Source organism: Equus quagga, chromosome 13, assembly GCF_021613505.1.
Source record: "Equus quagga isolate Etosha38 chromosome 13, UCLA_HA_Equagga_1.0, whole genome shotgun sequence".
Taxonomy (NCBI): domain Eukaryota; kingdom Metazoa; phylum Chordata; class Mammalia; order Perissodactyla; family Equidae; genus Equus; species Equus quagga.
Window position 1 is genome coordinate 41,530,536 of NC_060279.1, and position 24,672 is coordinate 41,555,207.

General features: G+C 50.4%; 2 protein-coding genes across 4 annotated transcripts; one reads left to right on the forward strand and one right to left on the reverse strand.

Annotated features, from left to right (window-relative positions):
* Positions 1-725: 725 nt before the first annotated feature.
* CGN (cingulin) lies at positions 726-24,261 on the reverse strand. 3 transcript variants are annotated; one of them, XM_046682550.1, is made up of 22 exons: positions 24,148-24,226; positions 23,570-23,636; positions 17,037-17,912; positions 16,193-16,293; positions 15,970-16,039; positions 15,783-15,878; positions 14,203-14,330; positions 13,406-13,538; positions 12,875-13,087; positions 12,294-12,442; positions 11,909-12,041; positions 9,227-9,427; positions 8,675-8,881; positions 8,028-8,285; positions 6,412-6,582; positions 5,713-5,874; positions 4,208-4,297; positions 3,636-3,719; positions 3,404-3,522; positions 2,977-3,085; positions 2,432-2,595; positions 726-2,115 (listed from the first exon to the last, which is right to left on the reverse strand). In XM_046682550.1, exons 3-22 carry the CDS (start codon positions 17,895-17,897, stop codon positions 1,974-1,976), a joined length of 3,591 nt encoding a protein of 1,196 aa, XP_046538506.1. In that variant the 5' UTR covers positions 17,898-17,912; positions 23,570-23,636; positions 24,148-24,226; the 3' UTR covers positions 726-1,973. The 3 variants fall into 3 exon arrangements, 2 of the variants coding, with proteins under 2 accessions (XP_046538506.1, XP_046538508.1); XM_046682552.1 differs by lacking the exon at positions 23,570-23,636 and having other exon boundaries at positions 24,148-24,261; XR_006891577.1 differs by lacking the exons at positions 726-2,115; positions 3,404-3,522; positions 3,636-3,719 and having other exon boundaries at positions 2,456-2,595; positions 24,148-24,228.
* LOC124250555 (NADH dehydrogenase [ubiquinone] 1 alpha subcomplex subunit 3) lies at positions 18,026-18,330 on the forward strand. Its single transcript, XM_046682553.1, has one exon. It carries the CDS (start codon positions 18,029-18,031, stop codon positions 18,281-18,283), a length of 255 nt encoding a protein of 84 aa, XP_046538509.1. The 5' UTR covers positions 18,026-18,028; the 3' UTR covers positions 18,284-18,330.
* Positions 24,262-24,672: the final 411 nt, after the last annotated feature.

The following is a 24,672-nucleotide window of genomic DNA, read 5'->3' on the forward strand; positions in this document are numbered from 1 at the left end:
AGCCTCAGCTTCTCCAATGGTATTTGCTCCCCAAGCCCAGGTTAGCATCTTAAGGGCTTAGGAGAGAGGATAGCCAAGCAGGACCTTGGAGCCTCTTCCAGCCCAGCTGCTCTCTGCAGGTGGCTGCGCCACTGGGCTATGGTCCACACGGATGGCACGCGGGAGGAGGTCTGATGCACTCTCGAGTGGGCAGAACCCCTGAATCTGGCAGTAGGCTCTGGTAAACAAGATCCCTCTTCAAGGCAACACAAACACAGGGATGACAGAAACTTCCCTACCTATCAGGTAGGGAGTGGGTCCCGTGCCAGGTAGGAATGGATGGGGGTCTTTGTGCCTGCAAGGTGAATGCTGGGGATATCCCTATGCCCCAAAGGAATAAAACCCAGTTCTTCTCTGTCTCCTCTAACCCTCAAAGGCATTTACTGCCCTTGCTATTCCCAGAAGGTTGTTTAGGAGAGAATGGAGCTGCTATAAACACTTCCACATTCCCTAGGTTCCATCTGATCTGTTGTAAAGGGCCTTTTAAAAGTGAGGTGAAGAAAACACCAGCTTTGGCCTCTAAGTTGTACGCTTAAAATGGTTTCTGCATAAAACCTGGACCTCCAAATAAGCCAAGAAAAAGAACGAGAAGACAAGCCAAGAATTTCAGTATAGATATATAACTTTAATATTTAATTTAAAATAAAATCAAGCCTGGATTGGATTGGGAGAGGATATATGATTTGCAGAATAATTTTTTTTTTAAATCATGAAATTACAAGTCATTGGTGAGAAAGGCTTCTTCCTCCCCCAGGCTCTGTAAGGAAATGAGAGGTGAGTCATCTCCCTTACCTCCTCCCTACCAGAGCATGGCTCTCCCCAAAACCTCCATTGCCTCTTCCCATTTCTACCAAGAGTCAGCCTCTAGCCCCAGGCAGGAAGTCCTGTGTCAGCTCCAAGCTCCGGAGATAATGAGGGTCCCTCGGTTCCCTACAGAGGTTGGGCACATCTGGTCAGAGAAGCCACAAATAAGGCCACAGGGACTGAAATCTTTGCTTTTCGGACTTGTGTAGACAGTTCTCAGGGTTCCCAGGTGTAACTACCTTATAAACACATCTGTAGTCACCGAGGGAGGGGGGAAAGATGGAAACCCTGAGAAGAACCAGGCCCTACCACCTTATCATGGCACTACCAAAGTCCTTCTCCCATGGGCTCATCAGCAGAGAAGCTGGTAGCTCTCTCGACCAGTCACAGGGGTAGCAGGGAAAACTGAGGGCCTGGAAGGGGAAAGCCTGGTCCTGGAGAGGTATGAATGTGCAGGTATAAAAGGCAAGAAGAGCATCCTTATCTCCTCACCTGGCTAAGGCACTGAGAAGAAAGAAGGAAGGTAGGAATGGTGATGATGGAAAGGGGTGGAGAAAGTGTCCCTTGGATCCTGGCTTGGGGAAGATAAAAAATATAGGAATAGAGATGGGTGGGGACTACCTCATGAGTCCCATGGCTGTGCAAAGAGGAGCAACTGAGATGTGGGTAGAGCCACGCCAGCATGTCCATTACCCATAATGTTCCCCTTACCCTGCTCCAGAGTGGGAGAAAAATGGGTTGCAGGAGTCAAGGGAGCAGAATCACATAGCGTATTTCCCTGAGCCTGAGGGTTAAGGGCTAAAGAAATAAAGCTTTACATACATGGCAATTTCTATCTCTTCCTATCCTGCTCAATCCCCCTCAGCCTTCATGCTGAACATCCTGCTGCTGTGTGGGAGCAGAGGGAGAGGTCGGCACTTAAGGAGAGGGCTCAGTTGGCCTAAAATACCCACTCCTCCAAAGGAAAGGGAAAGTCCATCTACCAGATTAGTGCTGGTGCCTTTTGCATCCCCATCACTCACACCCCTCCTTGTCTTAGGTCTGAATAATTGGGTCCCCCACAGGAATGAGGAATCAGAGGCTGGGCAGGGCTGGCCAGGATAGGTTTCCAGGCCTTTGTGGACCATGAGCTAACAGGAGCTGGTCTGCAGGTTGCTCTCTGTAAGCAGTGATGCGATGGAGGAAGGATCGTAGACGCCGTCGAATTCCTCATCTGAGCTCAGCCCTTCATGTTGGAGGGCTGACTCAGCAGCTGAACGGGACGTTTTGCGCCTGAGTCAGAGAGAGGAATTCTGGTAAGGGCAGGAGATAGAAAGATTGACACAGCCATCCTTTTCATGATAAGGAAAACCCCAATTCTTCTAAAGCCTAAAGCTACTCACAAGATCTCCCACTAATCAGAGATTTGGGGAGATGGGGTACAGGATGGGGGCTGAGATACTAAGAGATAATCATACTGGCTTCCAACCAGGAATGAGTGACTGTGAAGTCCCATCTTAGAGATGCTCCTCTTATCTAGCTCAGGGGAGCCCATGCCCTTCCTGCTCTACCATCCATAAGGAGCAGGGGGCAGAAGAGCAGCATGTACCAGGAGTCTTTCTCTAGGGCTTTGATCCGGGCCTGGAGCTGTTCATTGACTTCATGCTGCTCCTCCAGCTCACGCTGGGCCTTCTTCCTCAGGCCGTCTAGTCGCTCAATTTCCTCTTCTGCTTCATCCACCTGCCGCTTCAAAGCCTTCACCCTTAGGCTTAGCTGGACAGGATAACAAGTCCTCACATGAGAAAAACAGCTGCTGCTACCATGGCCTTAGACCCTCCCTTGTAGCAATCTTGACAAGGGATCGTTGCCCCTAGGAAAGCGTGACCATGGGCAAGTTCCCGAACCTCAAAGGTTTGCCTTGGGGATTAGATGTATAAGACTTAGAAAGAGAACCTAGCACCCAGCACATCAGCAGCACTCAATACATATGCTCACTATGACTTCTCTAATCCAGTCCTTTCAGTCTAGTCCCTCTGCCCTTATACAAGGAAATCTAAGTTTGGAAGACCTGGGAGATGGGGCCTCCCTTGGCCTTCAAGCAAACACACAGTATATATTGCCTTTAGGTTGCTTGGCCCTGGCTGCCACCCTTACCTGGTCTTTCTGGTCATTGACATGCTGCCGCTCATCATCAATCTGGATGGACAGCTCTTTAACTCTCCGCTCTAGTTTTCGGTTGGTGGACTGCAGAACTGTCTTCTCCCTAAGAGGGTGGGTAAGGGGATGTCTATGGTCATCGCCATTCCTAAAGGAACCCTTACTTGGCTCCCTACTGCCTCCAAGGACTCCTCTTAGTCATCAGCCCCACCGTTAGACTGGGGAGGATCCAGGGCAGAACCAAAGAACTGGGGAGGTAGAGGTCATTCACATTTCACAATTTCTGCAACTCTCTCTGGTCTCTATCCAGAGAATAGGTCTCCTTAAGGATCAGGCCAGGTTGGGCCTTTTCTGAGGTAGAAGATGGAGGGAGCCCCAGAGGAGAAAAGTCCAGAGAGAGAGAGAGAGCATGGGCTCATGTCACCTCTCTTCAGCCTGCAGCCGTTCCTGCAACTCCCGATTCAGGGATTCAAGCTGAGAGAGGCTGGCACTGGGCTTCTGGAAGCCTTCTGAGCTGGCCAACCGGCTCTTCAAGTCCTTGTTCTGAGAGAGACAGGAAGCCTCCATAGTTAAGCACTCCACTTCTGATCTCTTCTGTGGTCATTTTACCCACTCCTGGGGTTCTATCCCCAAGACTCCTCACCCCTCCCCCTCACCTGTCTCTCCAGGGAGATTTTGTCACACTCCAGGTCCTGCCGAGCAGACCTCTCCTGCATGAGCTCTGTCCTCAGCTGGTCCACCTGAGTGGGTGGGTGAGTGGGGATGGGTGAGACGAACCAGACTTGGGGAGGTCTAATGATGAACCAGCAAGCTGAACCAATCGAGGCAGAGTAACTGTAGGATGCTCTCTAAACTCTGAATCTCAAAAATTCCCAGGCAACTAGGAGATCACAGCCTATTCAAATGAGAGGAGCCACAGAATTTAAACAGGGCCTCCTCAGTCTTACCAGGAACTAGTATCTCTTCTGAATGGAAGCAGCCCAGACTCAGATCAGAGAGTAGCCCAGGCCACCAGGATTCCTTCCTCCACTCAAATTCCTGGCTTCTTTCTACTGAGGAAACCTGCCAATCCTTTCTGAAGCAGACGAGACCCTGAAGCAGAGCCAGCCGTGCAGCGATTCTGCAGCCAGTGCTCTCCAGATTATGAAACATGGGAGGGTAGAGTTGTTTTTGAGAGGGCTGAGAGGTTCTGCAGTCAGGGGTAGACACAGATGAGGGGTAAGGCTACCTGCTCCCGGCCGCGATTCACCCGATCTGTGAGCAGCTCCACAGTGCTCCTCTCCTCATCCAACTCTGCTTCCAGCCGTGAGACTTTTTCCTGTGGCAGAGGGACAACTGGTTCATTCTGCCCCAAATGCTGGACACCAGAATGCCAAACTCTGATAAAGACCCTCTCAAACCCCAGCCTTCACAGACTTTTCTCTTGCACGTATCTCCATAACCTGTTGGTCCCTGCCCCTGCCAGGGGCCACCATGGAGCTAGCACCCTCTGCTGACGAGGCGTGGCATCGAGGGGAAAGGGTGAGGTCTGCTCTGGTCTTGGCCCCTTGGCAGGATGACAAATCCCAGAATCTGTTCCTCATTGGGGCAGCCCTACTTCCCTAATGGGAAAACAGAGAAAGCCAAGTGCCTGAGCCAAGGCTGAGATGGAGACAGTCAGAAACTAAAGCAGCAGGATACAGACTAGGGAAGCAAACTCGAGCCAGGCAGTACCATGCAGAGGCTAAGTCTGGGCTCTGGGGCCAGACTGCCTGGGTCTGAAAGTCAGATCTACCACTTCCTAGCAGAGGGGCCATGGAGCTGCTTAACCTCTCTGTGTCTCCGTCTTCCTCATCTGTAAAATGAAGAAAACAAGACCACCTACCCCACAGGGTTATTCTGAAGATTAAATAAGTCTTAAGTGCCTGGCACGCAGCACAATAAATAAGTGTTTGCTATTGCTGTTATTATTATTGCCAAACAGAGCAAAGTGAAGACCACTGTTCACTCTAAAGGGGAGACAACACCGCTCAGCTCTAGCCAACTGCTGCCACGCAGACAGCTCAGGACTCGAACCTCAGTGTTACCGTATTTCCCAGATGTATAAAATAATACAAAATTTTATGTGACATCTATATTCTAAACATTGGCAATTAACTTAAAGGTTTTTAAAACACTGAGTCAAACAAAACTCAACAGCTGTGGGCTGCTAATTTTCCATCCTGAGTATAGAAAGAGCCAGCCCTGGTGGTCTAGCGGTTAAGATTTGGCACTCTCACTGCCGCGGCCTGGGTTCATTTCCCAGTCAGGGAACCACCCCACCTGTCTGTCTGTTGTCACACTGTGGTGGCTGCGTGTTGCTTTAAAGCTATGCCACCGGGCATCTGAAATACCAGCAGGGTCACCAATGGTGGACAGCTTTCAGTGGAGTTTCCAGACTAAGACAGACTAGAAAGAAGAACCTGGCCACCCACTTCCGAAAAAGCTGGCCATAAAAAGCCTACAAATAGCAGCAGAGCATTGTTTGATACAGCAAAGGAAGGTGAGAGGATGGAGCAAAAACATGGGGCAGAGTTCCACTCTGCTGTACACAGGGTTGCTAGCAGGTGGAATTGACTCAATGGTACTAACAGAAAAGCATAGAAAGAGGCTTGGAGTGTCCTGGCTCCTTTCCCCAGAGATGTCTCACCTAGGCCAGGATCCAGACCCCCAGCCCCCTCTACCCACCACAGGTCACCCCCTCAGTGTCCTCACCTCAAGGCCCTTGAGTTGTCGGGTCCTGTCATCCTGGGAACGCTTTTTGGTCTCTGCCTCTTGTTCCAGCCCCTGCAGTCGCTGGGCCAGCAGCTCTTTGTCCAGCCGGGCTGTGTCCCGATCTGCCTGGGATGCCTGCAGGGCCTGCCGCAGCCTCTGGGTCTGGGCAGAAGGGAAAAATGCAACAGCTCAGAGAAGTAAGGTGGGGGTTGAGGGGTGGGAGCAGACCACTCCTAAGGGGAGAAATATTTCATCACTGACATTCTTTAAAATTGCCAGAACATGGTGATAATAAAAAGCAGACTGACTTTCAGTCCATTTTCCTTATTATTTTAAAATTCTCTACACAAATTGGAATCACCTGAGTTTTTAGACCACTGCTCCTGGCTCCTAGCCCCAGGGATTATGATTTAAGTGGTTGGAAATGCACCTTGGGCATTAGGATTTTTAAAAATCTCCCCAGGAGACTCTAATATGCAGCAGAGTTTGAAATCCCTGCTTTAGAGACAACACAGCCCCCACTGTCCGTACCTAGGATGGATAGGTCCTCCCACCTCCCACACCTTAGTAAGTCACTCTAAGTGGTCTGACCTAAATCTGGGTCGCAGGATCCCTTGGCCACAGGTTTAGTTAAGAGGCAATGACCTTCAAACCAAGGACATTGGGAGATTCCCACCCTCTTACCATTTAGGGTCCTACCTCATCCTGAAGCCGGCTCAGCCCCCCAGAGGTCTTCTCAGCCTCACTGGCCCATTCCTTGGCCTGGCGCTGGGCATCGGCCACCTCCCGCCGGGCCTTTTCCTTGTAATCCTCCAGCTGGGCCTGGAGCTGCTGGAGGGCTTGCTTAGAGTCGTCCCCAATCTGCTCCAGCTGAAACGCAGAGAAAAGCGAGTTTTCAGCACTGCACCTCTTCAGCAGATGCCTGCGTCCCTTTTCTGAGCCAAGACTCTCCCAGAGCCTCCTTCCTGCCAAAGTAGCCCTCTCCTGCTCTTTCCTGGGCTAGGGTCCCTAGTACAGCTAGTAGTAATATATAGATTGCTGGAGTTCAAATCCTGGCTCTACCACTTATTAGCTGTGTAATCACAGGCAAGTTACTCAGCCTCTGTGGGTCTCAGTTCCCCATCTATAAAATGAGATAATAGTAGTACCAACATCACAAGGTTGTCATGAGAATTAAAGTAGTAAGTTACGTAAAGCACTTACAACAGTGCTTGATACAAAGTAAACCTTAAATGACCTCAGTTCAGCAAACCCAAGATGCCAATGATTATAAGATATACCACTAAGAAAGGAAAATCTGTCAACTGACCATGACATATCATCAATTATAAGACACAACTCAGTTCCAGAGATGATACAACGTGCATTTTAGAACTGATGAAATACATTAGGTGTTTACTCTAGTATTTTTGTTTTTGTTTTTTTTTTTTGAGGAAGATTAGCCCTGAGCTAACTACTGCCAATCCTCCTCTTTTTGCTGAGGAAGCCTGGCGCTGAGCTAACATCCACGCCCATCTTCCTCCACTTTTTAAATGTGGGACGCCTACCACAGCGTGGCTTTTGCCAAGTGGTGCCATGTCCGCACCCAGGATCCGAACCAGCGAACCCCAGGCCGCCAAGAAGCAGCAAGTGCGAACTCAACACTGCGCCACAGGGCCGACCCATGCTCTAGTTTTTAAAGTAAGAGATTAGGAGGAGGTGGCTGGCCCGGTGGTGCAGCGGTTAAGTTCGCATGTTCCACTTTGGTGGCCAAGGGTTTGCCAGTTCAGATCCCGGGTGCAGACATGGCACAGCTTGGCAAGCCATGCTGTGGCAGGCGTCCCACATAAAAAGTAGAGGAAGATGGGCATGGCTGTTAGCTCAGGGCCAGTCTTCCTCAGCAAAAAGAGGAGGATTGGCAGTAGTTAGCTCAGGGATAATCTTCCTCAAAAAAAAAAGAGATTAGGAGGAGAACCTTACCCCAAAAAAAGCAATTTATTTTCTTTTCTTCCTTTCTCCTTCCCATCCCCCAAATATAAAATTCTACCAATGAACGTCCCCATGTTTAGGTCTTATAGACGTTTAAGGGAAAAATCCCAGGAGACACTCTCTAAGGATCAAGATCCTAAAGGAATGGGATGCAGGGAGAAGGGCAAAAATACTGAGGAGAGGTAGAGAGGATGCCACTCTCTCAAGATTTAGCTTGGCCTCCCCAGCAATGAACTTGAAAACAAACACCACACAGGATGACCTCCCCACCCCGACTCCCATCCCCCAGGCAAGCTTCTGTATGAGCTGGGCCTCTTCTCAAGAGCGCAGGCCACCCCATGCCCCACCTCCTTGTTCAGTCGGTCCACAGTCCTGTCCAGCAAACGTTTCTGCTCCTCCAGCTCAGCCTTGCCCCGCCGGAGCACCTCCCGCTGCTTCCCCTCCTCCTCTAGGGCGCGGTTCAGTGCCTGCTGCTCCTGCCCGAGGCGGGCCAGCCCCCGCTGGGCCTCCTCCAGCCGTGCCTCCAGTGCCCGCTTGGCTGCTGCCAGGCTCCCCTCCTCTTCCTGGGCTGCATTCAGGGCCTCCTCTAGCCGCTGTTTCTCTGCCTGGGAGAGGGGGGAGGTAAAGGGGGTGGACTGAGAGGAGGCCAAGCTTGGGCTCAAGCCATTTGGAGGTGAGTAGATAGGACAAAGGAGGAAGAGATATTTATGAAAAAGATGGGCAATGAAAACAGGTTCAGAGGAACTAGTAAAGAAATCAAGACACAGAGAACATGCAAAGGATGGGAGATAAGAGAGAAAAATACCAGTGGTTCAAAGGGTGAGACATTCACACCGAAACACGCTCCAGGAAATAAACCCAAGGTTAACAGAGGGTTTGGGGAGGCAAGCAGACGTACACTAAGGACAAAATAAAATTGATGGCTGGGTATTTAGCCAGGGATGAGAAGAGAAAGGGCCAGGACGAAGCCAACGATGTCTCCAGAAGCACTGACCTCTAGCCGCTGCACCTTGTCCCGAAGCCGTGCCTCCACCACTTCCCCACCCTCCGCCAAGCCTCGCGCCTCCTTCAGCTGCTGCTCCAGACCCAGGATGCGCCGTCGGAATTCGTCATTTTCCTCCTGGGTCTCCCGAAGTGTTGTTTCCACTGCTGACCGACGCTGCCCCAGCACTGCCGCCTCTGCCTCTGCTGCCATCTGAGCCTGCGGCCAGTTCAGGGAGCAGTGGCTCAGACCCCAGGGCTCAAGGTCATTGACCACTCCAGGAAAGCCACCCCAAAGAGAGCCCACAAGAACGAGACTTAAAGAGGGGTGGCGCCACAAGCCAGAGGCTTCCCTGAGAATCCCATCCATAAAGAGATGCACTGGCTATCACCAAGTATGGCCCGGCCTCCCCCTGCCAAATCCTGGCTGCTTTTAACCACACACCTAGGACCAAGCATCTGGTCTATACGTACCCATGATAGGTAATTTTCCACGCCCTCTGGCTCCTCAGCCCTCCAGACCCCTCAGCCTCCACCTCCTAAGCCCTGGGCCCACTCCCCTTGCCTTGGAAGCCTCTTCACAGTCCTGTCTCAGTTGCTGGAGGGTCTTTTGTAGCTGGAGGTTCTGCTGTTCCAGCTCCTGGCCTCGATCAGCCTCAACCTTCAGCTGCTTCTCTAACTCCTGCTCCCGGTGGCGCCCAGCCACCTGCTGGCTCTGCCCCTCTGCCTGCAGCTCCTTAAGTTCCTCCTGTGTCCGGCATAGCTCCTAGAAGGGAAGGGGAATGGTGACAGGGCAGAGAGAGCCAGCCTGGGATAACAGAATGTGGAGAAACTACAACTCTCCTACGTTGCTAGGGGCAATGTAAAATGGTGTAGCTCCTTGGGAAAGCGGTTTGGCAGTTTCTCAAAAAGGTAACTGTAGAGTTACCATACAACCTAGCAATTCCACTCCTAGGTATATATTCAAGAGAACTGAAGGCATATATTCACAAAAAACTTGTATGTGAATGTTCATAGCAGCATTATTCATTATAGCTAAAATATAGAAATGACCCAATGTCCGTCAAGTGGTGAATGTCCATCAATTGGTATTATCCATACAATGGAATATTATTATGCCATAAAAAGTAATGAAGTACTGGGGACTGGCCCAGTGGCGTAGTGGTTAAGTTCAAGCGCTCCCCTTCAGCAATCCAAGGTTCATAGTTTCGGATCCTGGGCACAGAGCTACATACCACTCATCAAGTCATGCTGTGGAGGTGTCCCACATCCAAAACAGAGAAAGACTGGCACAGATGTTAGCTCAGGGCCACTGTTCCTCAAGCAAAAACAGGGAGATTGGCAACAGGTATCAGCTCAGGGCCAATCTTCCTCACCAAAAAAAAAGAAAAGTAATGAAGTACTAATACTTGCTACAACATGGATAAACCTTGCCACATATTATTGGAGTCCAATTATATGAAATGTCCAGAATAGGCAAACCCATAGAGAGAGAAAGTAGATTAGTGGTTACCAGGGGGTGGGGAGAGTGACTGCTAATGGACATAGGGTTCTTTCTGGAGGTAATAAAAATATTCTGTAATTGGATAGTGGTAATGGTTATACAACTTTGTGAATATACTAAAAACTACTAAATTATACACTTTAAAAGGGTGGATTTTATGGTATGTGAAATAAATCTCCATTAAGAAAATTACGTAGAGTGAGAGTACATGAGAGTCTGGATAAAACAGGACTGGCTTTTAAAAAAAAGAAAATATGTCAAAAACTAAAATATGTGACACAAGAAATACTGGTGCTGCTCTGATTTCTTTTTTAAAAAATTAAAATATGAGTTCTGGTTCTAATTCAGAGAGTACCATAATTAGGCTGAAAGGTTACATGATACACAGTGAGTCTTCAACATAAGACGCTAACAAAACTAACTGCAAAGAAAAGAAGAATAGCATGGTGTATGGTCTCCATTGGACTGGGTTAGTCTGTTTCCCTAATGTATATTTTGTTTATTGACTAAATACTTGATAAAATATACTTAGTATATGAGATAAATGAAACGCTAGTTATTACTTTTTAGCTTTCTAGCTTTATCCAGCATAATAAATCAACTGAGATTGTCAAGAGGAATGTCCAAGTTCACCGTCAGCTAATGTACTGAACAGATTTCAGACTATCCTTGATGTTTGTTAACTTGAGAACAAGACAGTAAAAACCTAAGAGTACTTTTCATGTGACAATCACCAAAGTATATTTGGTTAACATTTATTATGTTTTCTCCATCAAATATTTCGTGTAAGCTCAGGCTTTTATTTATGGAAAAAATCATTGTTTAGAGCTATATTTCTTTACTCATTTTAAAATATGATTACCACGATTACAATTAGGTAGTCTGACATTAAGGCATGATAAGCGAGTATTGTTTAGTTAATACTCGTTAACTGAGCACCTACTCCATACCCAGAATAGAGAATCAGAGAACTGTAGACCTAGAAGGAGCCTCAGGAGGCCATAAACGCTAGTTCCCTATAATTAGCCAAAATATCTTCCAAGTTTCTAAATCATCCAAAATAATTAGTTGCTTTTTTGTCCTTCATAAACAAATACCAAGAATATGAAGAAATTATCTGTGTGTTGACTTCAATTTTAGGACCTTCTCATGTGTAAAATATCCATGCATGATGAAACATTTAATTCCCCATGTCTAGATTCTATACTCTCTAACCAGCCTTCAAATTACAATCTGGCTTCCCATGTAGGTCAGCTGGCCCTGCCAATGCAAGTATTTCGGTCTATGTGACGGCAATTTTCGTTGTAAGTTAATAAACTGGCATTCTAACTGTAAATGCCTGTTTCATAAATGTAGTGAATGAGTCCTTCATGACAGACAGAGCAACTCTTGCTATGCTGACCAAATAAGGTTTCCAAGTTTGCAAAAACGACCCTGGAGTTTCACAAATCCACCTAAGTGCCACTACCCATGAGATCTCTTGGGAGACAGCCAGCATCTCTGCCTATAACCCAACCTGGCCACTGAGAGCTCTTTCCATTAGACACTTCTATACCCAATGAGAAGACCAGCCCTGCTGGATCAAAGAGTGTGTGCTGGAAAGAGAGAAGGCTGAACAGGCAGGACGGGGCCTGAAAACCAAGCACACAGGAGACAGCCACTCTAGTATGGAGCCCCTCATAGGTAGGTGAGGCAGGTGCCCATCACCCCAACCTGCCCTTCTGCCCCCCAACTCCCAAGTACCTTCTTGAGCTCCTCCACCTGGCGAACATCTCCAGCACTAGCTCGGGCCTGTCCTAATTCCCTTTGCAAGGCCTCCATCTTCTCCCCAAGCTCCTCCTCCATCTCCTCCTTCTCCATCCGCAGCTGCAGGAGTCTGAGCCCAGCCAGGTGAATTGAAAGGGAAAGGGAACAGGGTCGGGTCACTTGCCTGGGAGAGGTTAGCAGGACAACAAAAACCAGCCCCCTGGAGGCCATTATACTGGGCATCAATCTCAGGAGGGAGAAAGGTGGATATGGAGAAGAGCAGTTTGAGAAATGGGAAAGGAAAGAGCACAGTGTGGGTAGAAAGGAAGTGGGATACAAGAATCACGGATAAATACTCCAGGGAGACGGGCAAGGTCCTTACTCCTGCTTGGTGGCTCTAAGCTCCTCCTTGTTCTTCTGGAACATGCTTTGCCAATGCCCTGTCTCCTCTGAGGTCTCCTCCAGCTCCCTCTGCAGTTCCCGCACCAGGGCTGACATCTTCTGCCTCTCAGCCTCCAATGTTGCGTGGTCCTAGGGAAGGGGAGAGTCAGGGGCCAGAAGCTCAGAAGGAAGAGCTCACTTCAAACCAAAGTGTGAGTGTGTAGAAGGGGAAGCTCAGATCCAGACACGCCATGCCAGCTGCGCACCCTGACACCCCAGTGGTACCCGGTGCAATGCTAGCAGAGGCTCTTTCCCCAAGTCCCACAGCCCACCCCTCTGTCGTCTATAGGGAATGTCCCCCAGCTATTTCCCTATGGGACTTTGGTCACACACCCTCCCGGTACTTCTGGCCTGCACTCCCTCTCTCTGCCCTTGTAGGTTTCCTGACCAAGGTTTTCATTACATCTCACAAGTGTCCTATAGGGGAAATTATAAGCAGGAAAGTCAAAAAATACCAAGACCTCAAAGCAGCCCCCTTCTTGGGGGTTCCCTCTTCTCCCAGCCCCTGCTCTTGTCACATGCCTGGGTCGCATCTTGCATGCTCCGGCGAAGCTGCTCTGTGTCTCGTTGGTACTGCTGCCGGACTTGCTCGACCTCTTGGTCACGAGAGGCCACCTCCTCCTTCAGGGCCCCCTTCAGGGCTGTCAACTCCCGCTCCCGCAACCGCAGCTGCTCCTCTATCCGCTGTTTCCCCTCCAAGACCTCTTGCAGAAGCTCCCGGGTCTCTAACAGGTCCTGGGGAAAGTGAAGGTGGAAGTACACAGGTGACCACATTAGGATCCACCTATCTATTAATTCATTCATTCAGTCAATCAAAAAATATTTATTGAGCACCTTGTATCTGTTAGGTGCCCTCTGCCCTCCAAGATGCCTAGTTTGGATAAAGGAAACCCACCATTCTGGGTTCTACCCCTACCCCGCCGTTGAATCTGCCTGAAAGCACATTAAGGGGTACCTGTAATCAGCTACCTACTCCCCATACCTTGGGGAAAGACTTGAGGATGCTCTAGCTAAAAGAAAGCAGAGGCTGAGGTACCCAAATCTGTTCCCTACCTTCATTAGCACCTGCTTAGCAGGCTCAGGACCCTGGGCCTGTTTCAGCTTGTCCTGCAGCTCCATCACCTGGGTCTCTAGCCCATGTCGTACCCTTTCACCCTGGTCCAGGAGGAGCTTCATGTTCTGGAGCCTAATAATTAATAAAAGATAACATTATGGAGCACTATATGTCAGGCAGGGTTTTTTTTTTTTTAACATTTTACATTTATTAATTCATTTCAACCTCCTTCAAGTCTTTGTCCAAATCTTAATGAGACCTCCCCTGACTACCTTATTTAATATTGCAACCTGCTCCCCCACAACCCAGCCCTCCTGATCTGCTTTAACCTACTCTGCTTCTCACTTTCTCACATATTACAAATTTACTTATATAACGTGTGTACTGTTTACTGTCTGTTCCCCCTCACTAGAAACTACACTTCTGGAGAGGAAGCTCTTCATCTGCATGGTTCACTGATGTACCCCAGGAATCTAGATCACTGGCTGCCACAAGGTATTTGCTGCAAAAATATCTGCTGAATGAATGATTGAATCTTCACAGCAATCCTATGAGATAGGTGCTACTATTAATCCCATTTTACAGATTAAGAACCTGAGGCACAGAGGCAAACCAAGGGAGCCTAACTCATGCACTGTCACCATCACTGATGGGGAAGGTAAAGAGAAAGGTCCTACCTTTAAATCATCTCTGTCCACCCCTCTCAGCTTCTGGAGACTTCCCTCTGTCTCCCCAGCCCTGGGGCAGCCTCCAACTCTGGTGGAGGCCCCAAGCAGCCCCCATCAGCGGCACTCACTCCTTGGTGCTCTGCTGGGCCTCCCCCTTCCTCCTCTCCAGCAGCTCCTGCAGTCGGCTGCACTCTTCTGCCTTTTCCTCCAGCTGCCGCTCCAGCCCAAGCCGGGATGGCTCTAGCTTCTGCCGCTTCTGGAAAAGGAAAGGCAGGTGAGTACAGCAGGGAGAGAGTAGGGACAGCCTCTGAGAAGGACCAGGAATAATGGGAATGTCTAACATTTACTGACATTCACTATGACCACTGTACTAGGGACCTTATGCATAGTATCTGCATTTAATCCTCATAACAAGCCTCCAAACTTGTGACAGTTTAAAATATGTCCACAAATTATTTCACGTTCCTTTCAAAAGGTAAACCCTAATTCCTCTCCCCTTGGGCATGGGCTGGACTTACGGACTCTCTTCTAACAAACAGAAAAATGAAGAAGTGACAGGTAGCTTCTGAAACTAAGTCATAAAAAGGCACTGCAGCTTCCCCCTTACCTTCTCCTTGGAGGGCTCACTCTGGGGGAAGGTAGCTGCCGTATTATAAAGAGGTCCACATAGCAAGGAACTGAGGCCTCCAACCAACAGCCACTGAGTAAGCCATTTTAGAAGCATTTCCTCCACTCCAGTCAAGTCTTCTAACGACCACAGCCCCAGATAAGACCTCAGCTGGAACCTCATGACAGACTCTGAGCCAGAACTACCCAGCTAAGCTGCTCCCAGATCCTGGGCATTCAGACACCGGGAGATGTTTGTTTTAAGCTAGTAAGTTTTGGGGTAATTTGTTACACCACAATAGAGAAGTATTACAGTACAATTATTATCCCCACTTCACAGTTAAGGAAACAGAGGCTTAAAACATTTAAAGAACTTGCCCAAGGTCAGTTACACAGCAAACAAGTAAGGGCACCAGGATTTGAACTCAGTTTGATTCTGCAACCCACCACTTAACCACTACACTACACTGCTTTTCAGGAAACAAAGGTGGTTACAATCCAATAGGTACTGAGTACCAACTACATACAAGACAATACTGCAAGAGGTGAAAGCAGTTTTTTTTTAAAAAAGGGAATACATAGGCTTTAGAATAAGACTGACCTGAATTTTTAAATTCCTTCTCTGCAACTCATTACCTCGAGCAATTCACTTAACCCCTCTGATCTTCAATTTTCTCATCATAAAAGAGTCCAGGATGCCTACTTTATAGGGTCACTATAATTACTACATATTACCCAGGATGGTACCTACTATAAAAATTATACTCAATAAATGACAGCTAGTATTATTGTCACCACTATTACAATTATGAAAAAAACTGAGGTAAGTAATTTGCTCAAGATTTATACAGCCAGTAAGTGGCAGAGCCAGGATGGAAACTTCCAAAGGAAATGGAACAGAAAGTAGTTGGACCCCTGATGAAGGTGCTCTTCCTCTCTAAGCTCCAGAGAACCCCAGAAGTCCTTGCTGGAACTAGCACACACTCTCGCCTCTAGACCCACAGGACACACAGTTTGTCCCATTGCTTGGAAGAGCCAGCCCAGGCGAAGGTTCTTTCCCTTGTGGTCCTTCATCCCTCCTGCACTTCTAATCTCTCCTCACCTTCACCTCTTCATCCAGCTTTTGCTGCAGCTCCTCCACTTTTTGGGTGAGTTCACCATGCCCTCCCAGGGCCTTGGCAGAACCAGGAGAAGCCATCTGGGGGGAAGGAAGTGGGTCCACATCTAGATTCTGAGGCCCACAGGGCCCTAACCCTGACCCTTGCTCCCACTGTGAGAAGACCACTCACCACCAGAGGCTGCATCTGCTCCAGCACCAAACTGACCTTCCTCCTCACAGCAGTTTCGCTTTCTGAGCTTCTGGAGGATAAAAGGACAGAGGCAAAGGTTAGGGTAGGAAAGAGGGAGCAGAGATGAGGGAAGGAAGGGTTAAGAGCGAAGAGGATGGGGAATGAAGCTAGAAGGAAAAGAAGAGAGGTGTGTGACTCCACTGTTGGGAAGGCCCCCACTCACCCCTCCCTCAGGATGCCATAGATGGTGGCCTTCACATGGTCTACACTGCCTGCTGGGGTTGCCTCCTGCTGGTCTCGGAGAAGGTCTGGAGTTGATTTCAACTGCAAAAAAGTAAACCCAAAGAAAGAGGAAGATTAAGCCAGAAGGGTGCATGGGGTCCAGATGAAGTGGAAATGGCAGTTGGGAGAAAAAGTCCTTCAAGCATGATGAACAAGCCTGAAGCAGGGTAAAGAGGCAACACTGCTGAGGCCTGAGCCACAGGCCAGGGAGAGATCCATGCAGGACACACCTCCCACTATTACTGCAAACCAGGTTTTCCTCAACAAGTAGATCTCAAGCAGCTGTGAGCTGTATCAAAACTAATTTGTCACTAATAACAGTTAATGTACTAGAGTTTGTATATGATTCACTTTTAGAATGGGCTTAATTCTGTCTCAGAATAAAAATGCTCCCCAACTTACTTGCATTCCTGAGTGGAAGACAAAGGTGTGGAGTTTTGGCAAGAGCACCAGGGAGCTGCTCATATCCTCCAAGCCTGCCTTATGTATGCTGCAGGCCTAGCAAATGCTAGTGACCGAGGCACAGTTAATGGTCGGCAAATGACAAGTAACTCTCCATGCTTGTGAAGCGTGATTTCATAGTTCCATTTCCTTTAGAATTTTGCCCATGCAAGTATCTTGTACATGTGAATATCACCTACATTAAGTGGATGGATAAAGTGGAGGGCAAAAGTAGAGGCTTTCTGCCCTTAGTGATCGGAATCAGCAAGGGATTCCAGGTCTGGTGGGCCAGGCCTAATGAGAAGGGACCAGGGGTTGGAAGCCACAGAGGCATGGGGTCTGACCTGCAGCATAGCAGAGTCCTGTGCTCTCCCCCGTGGCTCCTCAAAACTCTGAAGAACCCAGTCCCGAGTCTGACGAGTACGGCTAAAGCCACTGCTCTGGCTCTGGGCCAGCTGTTTCGAGCTGCCCATGTGGTTGTCATGCTTGGCACTAGGGGTCAAGTGGTTGGGGGACCGGTGCTCTCCTTCCTCAAGGGTGTCCCGGGGGATCCGGTTGTCCAGGCTCTGGCTCCGCTTGCGCTGTTCAGGGGGCAGTGTCCGCATGCGGCGGCCAGTGCGGCCCCGGGCCTGGCTCCCATGTTGCCTGTCAAACTTGCTGATGAGTGAGTCCACTGAAGACAGGGGAGCAGTGTCAATGGTGCTCCCTGGGGAAGCTCCTTGCGGGGCTAGCTCCAGCAGGCTGGTGCTCCTATTACTTGGACCCAGAGGAGCAGGGCCTGTCAGTGAGGCGTGGGACTGGGAGCGGAGTAGCCTTCCATTCCAGGGGGCCCCAGGCTCCTCATCAGACAAACTGCCCTGTGAGGGGGCAGGAAACTCCTTGGCCCGAGAGTAGGGGTTCTTGGGGAGTTCCGAGTTGGAGCTCAGAGCACCCGGGGCCCCTCGGTTGTTGGCTCCCTTGATTTGGACCCCAAAGGAGTCGCCACCTTTCTCCCCACTGTTGAGCACCACAAAGGGCTGCCCAGCGATGCCCTGCACACGCACAGCGACCCCATAGGTACTGGCTCTCGCATCCTTAGCTGGACGTCGCCCACCACGACGTAAGGTGCCCATCTCTGCATCATCCACTGGCTCTGTGATGAAGCGAATCTGGACTCCATGATCTACAGGGCCCCGGGGCTCGGCCATGGTGGATGCCTGCTCCATGGGTGTCAGAGGGTCCTAGAAGATGAAGAAAAGAGTTTAAGCTGAGAGACTAGAATTAGAAACTCAGAAACCTCTACCTGCCCAGCTTTTACAAAGCTAATTGCTGCAACCTCGCTGCTTCCGAGACCAAGATGGCTGTGAGACTCGCCGCCTTCCTCAAGAATGCCTGGGCCAAGGAGCCGGTGCTGGTCGCGTCCTTCACTATCGCGGGCCTTGCTATAATTCTGCCCATCCTCAGCCCTTACACCAAGTACTCCATCATGATCAACAAGGCGACACCCTACACCTACCCAGTGCCCCTCCGAGATGACGGGAATATGTCCGATGTGCCCAGCCACCCCCAGGACCCCCAGGGCCCAAGCCTGGAGTGGCTGAAGAAACTGTGATCACCTCCGTTGACAGGGAGGAGATCCCCTCCCCTGTGGCCCCCAACAAAAATGTGAAAACTAGGGGCTGGCCCCGTGGCCAAGTGGTTAAGTTCGCGCGCTCTGCTGCAGGCGGACCAGAGTTTCATTGGTTCGAATCCTGGGCGCGGACATGGCACTGCTCATCAAACCACATGAGGCAGCATCCCACATGCCACAACTAGAAGGACCCACAACGAAGAATATACAACTATGTACTGGGGGGCTTTGGGGAAAAAAATATTAAAAATATTAAAATACTAAAAATGTAAAAACTGAAGAAAAAAAAAAGCTAATTGCTTTACCAGTTCCTTCTACAGAAAACAGTGGTTCTCATACTGTGAGTAGCAGAATCACCAGAAGGGCCTGCTAAAACAGATTGCTGGGGGGCCAGCCCCATGGCCAAGTGGTTAAGTTTGCACACTCCGCTTAGGTGGCCCAGGGTTTCGCCGGTTCGAATCCTGGGCGCAGACATGGCACCACTCATCAAGCCATGCTGAGGTGGCATCCCACGTGCCACAACTAGAGGGACCTACAATTAAAAATACACAATGATGTACTGGGGGGCTTTGGGGAGAAAAAGGAAAAACAAAATCTTAAAAAAACAAAACAGATTGCTGGACCCCACCCCCAGAATTTCTCATTTACTAGGCCTGGTGTGGGGCCTGAGCATTTGCATTTCTAACGTCAAAATTCTCAGGTGATGCTGATGCTGCTGGCCCAGATTCCACACTTTGAGACCCACTGACTCAGAAGAATCCATTTCATCTGATGCAGTTCTGGGGAGCTTGACTGTGTCAAGAGTTTAAACATTTTGCTTGATCTTCACATATACACATATGCTACCTTGTGCCTCCTCCACACAAGTGAAGGCAGAACCCAAGCCCTGCCTAACAGACACCTCCATCCCAATGGAGAAAAGGGGGCCTCCCCTTCCAGAGCTCATTTAAAATACAGAAGACTCATAAGGTATGCCATCCCATTTCTGAGAGGATACTCAAAGAAATTGATAGCAGTGATGCCACTGGATTGGGGGAACTGAGGGCTGGGCACAAGGATGAGAGAGTGACCAGCTTTTTATTGTATATCTGTTTGTCTCTTTTGAATTTGGAACCATGTAGATGTATTGCCTATTCAAGAAAAGATTTAAATAATGTTTAAGAGTGCCAATCCAAGGGACCCCAGGACAGTCAGACTTGTCCCATCTGAGGGCCAGAGACAAGACCACCCACAGGCCAGTTCCCAGGTCCACAGTGCCCAAGCTCAGAGTCAGCAAACAGAATGTATTCGAGGTATGCTCTGGCTCCAGGAACTTGGGGAGGAGAGATTCTCCTCCAAGCAAGTATAAAACCCAGCTTCCCCACCCCTTCTGCTAATCTCTACCAGAGCCTAGCACCAAACTGGAGGAGGAGCCTCTGATGTGCCAGACAGAGACACAAACATCCAGCTCAACCTCCCCGTGGAGCTCTGGGCCAAGGAAACTTGCCAGGGCCCCTTTCAGGGATTGCAGAAGTGCTAGGAAGGCCGGGGAACCCTGGTGAGAGGGGAAGGGAGGGGCAGACCTCCAGGTGAGAAAGGGCTTGTTGGGGGAAACAGTCTTCTGTCTGAAGAGGAAGAGCATTCCTTGCATTCCCAGCCCTTCTCCTCCTGAGAAAGGGACAGGGAGGGAGGAGCCCTTGATTGACAATAGTTCTTCACCTCTTTGGTGTTGAGGCTCCATCGGAGAAAATGATGAAAGCAATGCACCCTCCCTCCAGGAGAGAGCCCACACAAACTTTCACCACAGAATCTCAAGAGGTTTGTGAACATCTTAAAGCCCAGCCGCGAACCCGAGGAGCCCTGTCCTTCCACTACTCAGGCACTGGGGGGGAGTTTAACCAACCTCTGCCTCAGATACCCCAAACGGCAGGATGTTTAGTTGGCAGGGCCCTATGTTGGAACTCAAATAAGAAATGGGACCTGAAAAGAAGCTACAAGGCAAAGGAGTAAGTTCTCCAAACCACTCATCCAGTAGCAAAGGCACTCCACTAGAGTCAGGGTCTGGCTTGGAATCCTAGCTCTGCTCTTCACTTGATGTATATAACCTTGGGCAAATCACAACTTCTCTGAGCCTCGGTTTCCTCACCTGTAAAATGGGTATAATGATAATACCTCATGAGGTCATGACCCGCGAGAATCAGACAATAACAATTACATGGGTGTATACAAATCAAGTTGTACACTTAAGATTTTTGCATTTTACTTATTTAGGTTCTACTTTAAGAAGAGCGAAAATGACGAGATATTAAATATGATAGCATCTAGCAGCATATGCCTGTCACAAAGCTGACAACAAATGTTACCCTGCACACGCACTGCTCCTTCCAACAGGACCTTCTCGGCCTCAACCGGTTCATAGAAGGATGTCCCTTCCACAGAGAAGCCTTCCCCGCCCACTCCCTCTCACAAACTAGTTCAGAGCCATGTGATATCAGAGAAAATGATGAAAGCAATGCACCCTCCCTCCAGGAGAGAGCCCACACAAACTTTCACCACAGAATCTCAAGAGGTTTGTGAACATCTTAAAGCCCAGCCGCGAACCCGAGGAGCCCTGTCCTTCCACTACTCAGGCACTGGGGGGGAGTTTAACCAACCTCTGCCTCAGATACCCCAAACGGCAGGATGTTTAGTTGGCAGGGCCCTATGTTGGAACTCTCCAACTGTCCTACAGTGAGTTTACCTCAGTTTATTTCTATATATTCCTCGGAGTCATGATTTGTTTCCCGTCTGTCTCCCCCACTAGAGTATAAGCTTTTGGAGGACAAAGACCTTGACGCTCAGCTGACTCCTGTGACCCCAGGGCCTCCCACATGGTAGATGTCGATAAATGTTTGTTAAAGACTGTATCATGAACCAAGGCAGACTGGCACAGCAGTGGGGAGATTTGCGCAAGGATCCCTCACAGCCATTTCTTGTTTGCTCCAGTAACAGGACCTCTTCCGGGCCTGGACTCCCTGCCCAATTCAGTCACCATTTTGGAACCAGATGTGCCTAGACTGCCAACTCTCAGAAGTCACATGATTTATTCATGGCGCAGCTCTACCCTGTCAGTACACCTACTGATCCTCCAGATCCAGGTCAAGGAGTTCCCAGCCCAGGCCCAGCAGAGCGCACAAACCCTCACCCGCCCAAGAGCACCAAGCTGTTCAGGGGCAGCATCGAGCACAGCCCCAGGTCCCAATGACTCTCTAACTCCAACCACCTTCAGTCCCAAGACATGCGGGTCAGGGGCCAGGAGGGCTGAAGCGATCTTTCTGGTGAGTCAGAAAGCAGGGCTCTAAATGATTCAACATGGAAAAACTCGAAACCTATCTGCCTTCAGTTACAGAGGACAGTGGGGCGGGGCCAGGGGAGCAAGGCAGCTTCCAGGCCTTGCGTAAGCCCCAGAGGCAGGTAAACAGTGATCTAGTACCAGGCAACATGGAGTCCAGAGCCTCTGCTCTCACCAGATGCTTGACCCTGCTTTTCCCTCCCCTGGCATGTGCCCAAGGCGCTCCTCACCAGCTGTACTCTGGGAAGAGACCAGGACCGAGTTAACTCAGCTTCATCTGTCCGCCTCTGCCCTTCCCGCCTGCAAGGAAGGGGAGCACACTCTGCACCTGTACCAGACAGCCACTTCTCCCTGAGTTACTCATTAGCCTGCCCTGTCCCAATTCCATCACCTCTGGCTCAGTCATAAGCATCTAGCTTCCAACTAGGAGAGACAGGGTCTCCGGACTCCCGGCAGGAAGTGGGGGCGGGGTGGTTTCGGGTGTGTGGAGGAAGAACTGATGGGCTGGGCAATCTGCTACACGCTACATAACTGGCAGATTTAGAAAACGAGAGAAGTAGAGCTATAGAGATTAGACTCCCTCAGAGGTAACAAGGAAAGCAAACGGTCAGAAGAGAAAAGGACAGCTCAGTGACGTTGATCATTCAGCTCCTATTTTCTCATAAAGAGATACGGAGATAAGAAGGCTCCCCGCAGATCCAAAACGAATCCCCGAAGTGGACTCCTGGCTCGGTCCACTGAAAATGGCGAAACCTGAGAGCCAGGCTAGATAGAGCTGTCTGGCCAGTGGGAAAAAAAAAAACACAATGAGGAACTGGGCCCCTGCAAACTGGCTGGACTGGTTTGAGAGGCAAGGGGAAGGGGAGGGCCAGGGAGACTCCACTGGAGGCTTGTAAAGCAGACCAGACAAATTCCACCCCAGAGGAGGAGGCAGGGGGCAAAACCATGGGCAGGGACTCTGCCAGCCTAGATGCCAAGGCTCTGAAGGAGGAGGTGGACGGTAGAGAGGAAACAGGCAGGTGGAGCACAAAGAACCTGGTGAGTGACAGGCCAGTGTGTGACAGACTTTGTCTCCCTTGACCCCTCCCTCTCAAGTTCCCCAAGTTGCATTCCTGATCCCACACTTGCCTTGGCCACCTCCCTGGCCCTTAGTTTTCCCTCTCTGACGTGAAGAGAAGCAGCCCTACCCCTTCCTCACCTCCCACAGGGGTGATGGCATGCAGGTCAGCCTGGGGAAAGCAGGAAGGGTTCTGAAAGCCAGAATCCTCTTAGGGTCAGGCAAATCTGGATTAGCAGTCCCCTAGAGCCAGCCCCCTACTCCCAAATTTCAAGGATGAACGAAGTACAGAGGCACGCGTAGGCAGCCTAATGACAACGGTTGCTAATTATTTCCCAATTACAACAACTTTCCTCAGGCAGGGCATCAAAGGGGCCAAGTTAAGGCTGGCTCCGTTCCTTTACCTGCCTAAGGCAAGGGAATTTGCCTCAGAAGTCTCGTCTGTGCCCCAATGTGCATCCAGCCTGCAGATTGGAGGTGCTAACTACCCTAGTCTTCTGGTCTCCGGGGGAGTCCTGCCTATTTCCTGCACCACTAGTGCCTACTGCCAGTCTGACAGCCATTGTGGTCCAGGAGTCAGGGATGCCTGATGGGGTTTCAGGGAGTCATGTGGATCTTCTGAGAGGCATCAAGGAAACTGGTTAGGCTCCCAAACCTCACCCAACGGCCCCATGTAGAACCACATTAGAAAGCATGTGTGCTTGGGGGGAGGGTTTGACATCAGCCCCCAGAAAGAGGCCTCATTAGAAAAAACTGTGTCTAGACATTTTGTAGGTCTAGGGATCTAAGCTTCCTCATATCCCTCCCTTAGAGGGTACTCTGTCGAGAGGAAGAAGGAAAAATTCTCCCTGGCATGAAAGCAAGGGACGACAGAAACTGAAAGCCTTAAATAGTTTCACACCTGGCAAAGAGATGGCGGTGCCCTCTTGTCCTGCTCTTCAGTGTCTCTTATTTGCAACTGGCATCCCCTGCAGGTGAATGGTTAGAGAAAGATTCCACACCTCAGAGCCATCCCAAAGCCAGAAGGGATGTGTCAGCACCAGCTGAGACTGGCAGTAGGGGGAAGAACCTCAGGAAGACAGCACTTCTCGATGCCCTCCCCATTACGTCTCTGAACCTCAGGGAGCAGTTGCCTTTGCCCAACTGAAACTAACTCCCTCCCCCCCACCATCCCGGTCTCCAAGAGAAATTCTGCCCCTGGGACCTGCGTCTGACCTCCAGAGAGATCCTGGCCCTGAAACGCTTTCCTGCCCTAGGAATAGCCTCAGCCTCAAGTGCCCCTCACCTGGCACCTTGGAGTAGGAGCCAGCTCTTAATCAGTACTCCCAGCCTACCTTGACCTCCCCTCCTCCTGTCTGCAGCTCAGCACCTGTGCCCAGAAGGCGGGTGTTTCAGATTGCCCCGACCTCCGCCCCTCAGGGGTACACCTGAGGGCTCGCTTGCCTCTCAGGTGCCCTTGCCCCCGCCCGATTCACTCACCCCAGCCGGGCTCGGCGCTCCCGGGCTCGGGCTTGGGCTCGGGCTCGGGCAGAGCTGCACGCGCGGCTCCCGGGCCCTCCCCCTCTGTCCCTCGGCGCTCCCTCCTTCTTTCTCTCCCTCCCACCAACCTGTTACTCCCCTCCGGAGCTCCACCCCTATTGGCCGTCACCACCCGCCCCGCCTTGCCCTTCTCCGGTTGGTCCGTTTTCCGCGAGGGGTGGGGCCGCCGTAGGGACCCGGACCCGGGGTCGCCAGCCCGGGTGGGCCGGGTCACGTGGGCCGGCGGGCGGCAGAGCGCCGGGGGCGGGGCGGCGAGGGGCAGCGGGAGGCCATTTTGGGGGCGTAGTGGCAGCCCGTGACCGCCCCCGCCCGGGCCCCGGCTCCCGCCCCGCGAGCCGCCCGCCGGAGCATCTTCTCGCCTGAGCAGGTAAATAGCTCTGGCCTCCGGTGTTCTCAACGTGAATCTCGGTCCAGACCCCTTTCTGCCCTTCACCAACCTCCGCATAAACCAAATTACTCTTCCGT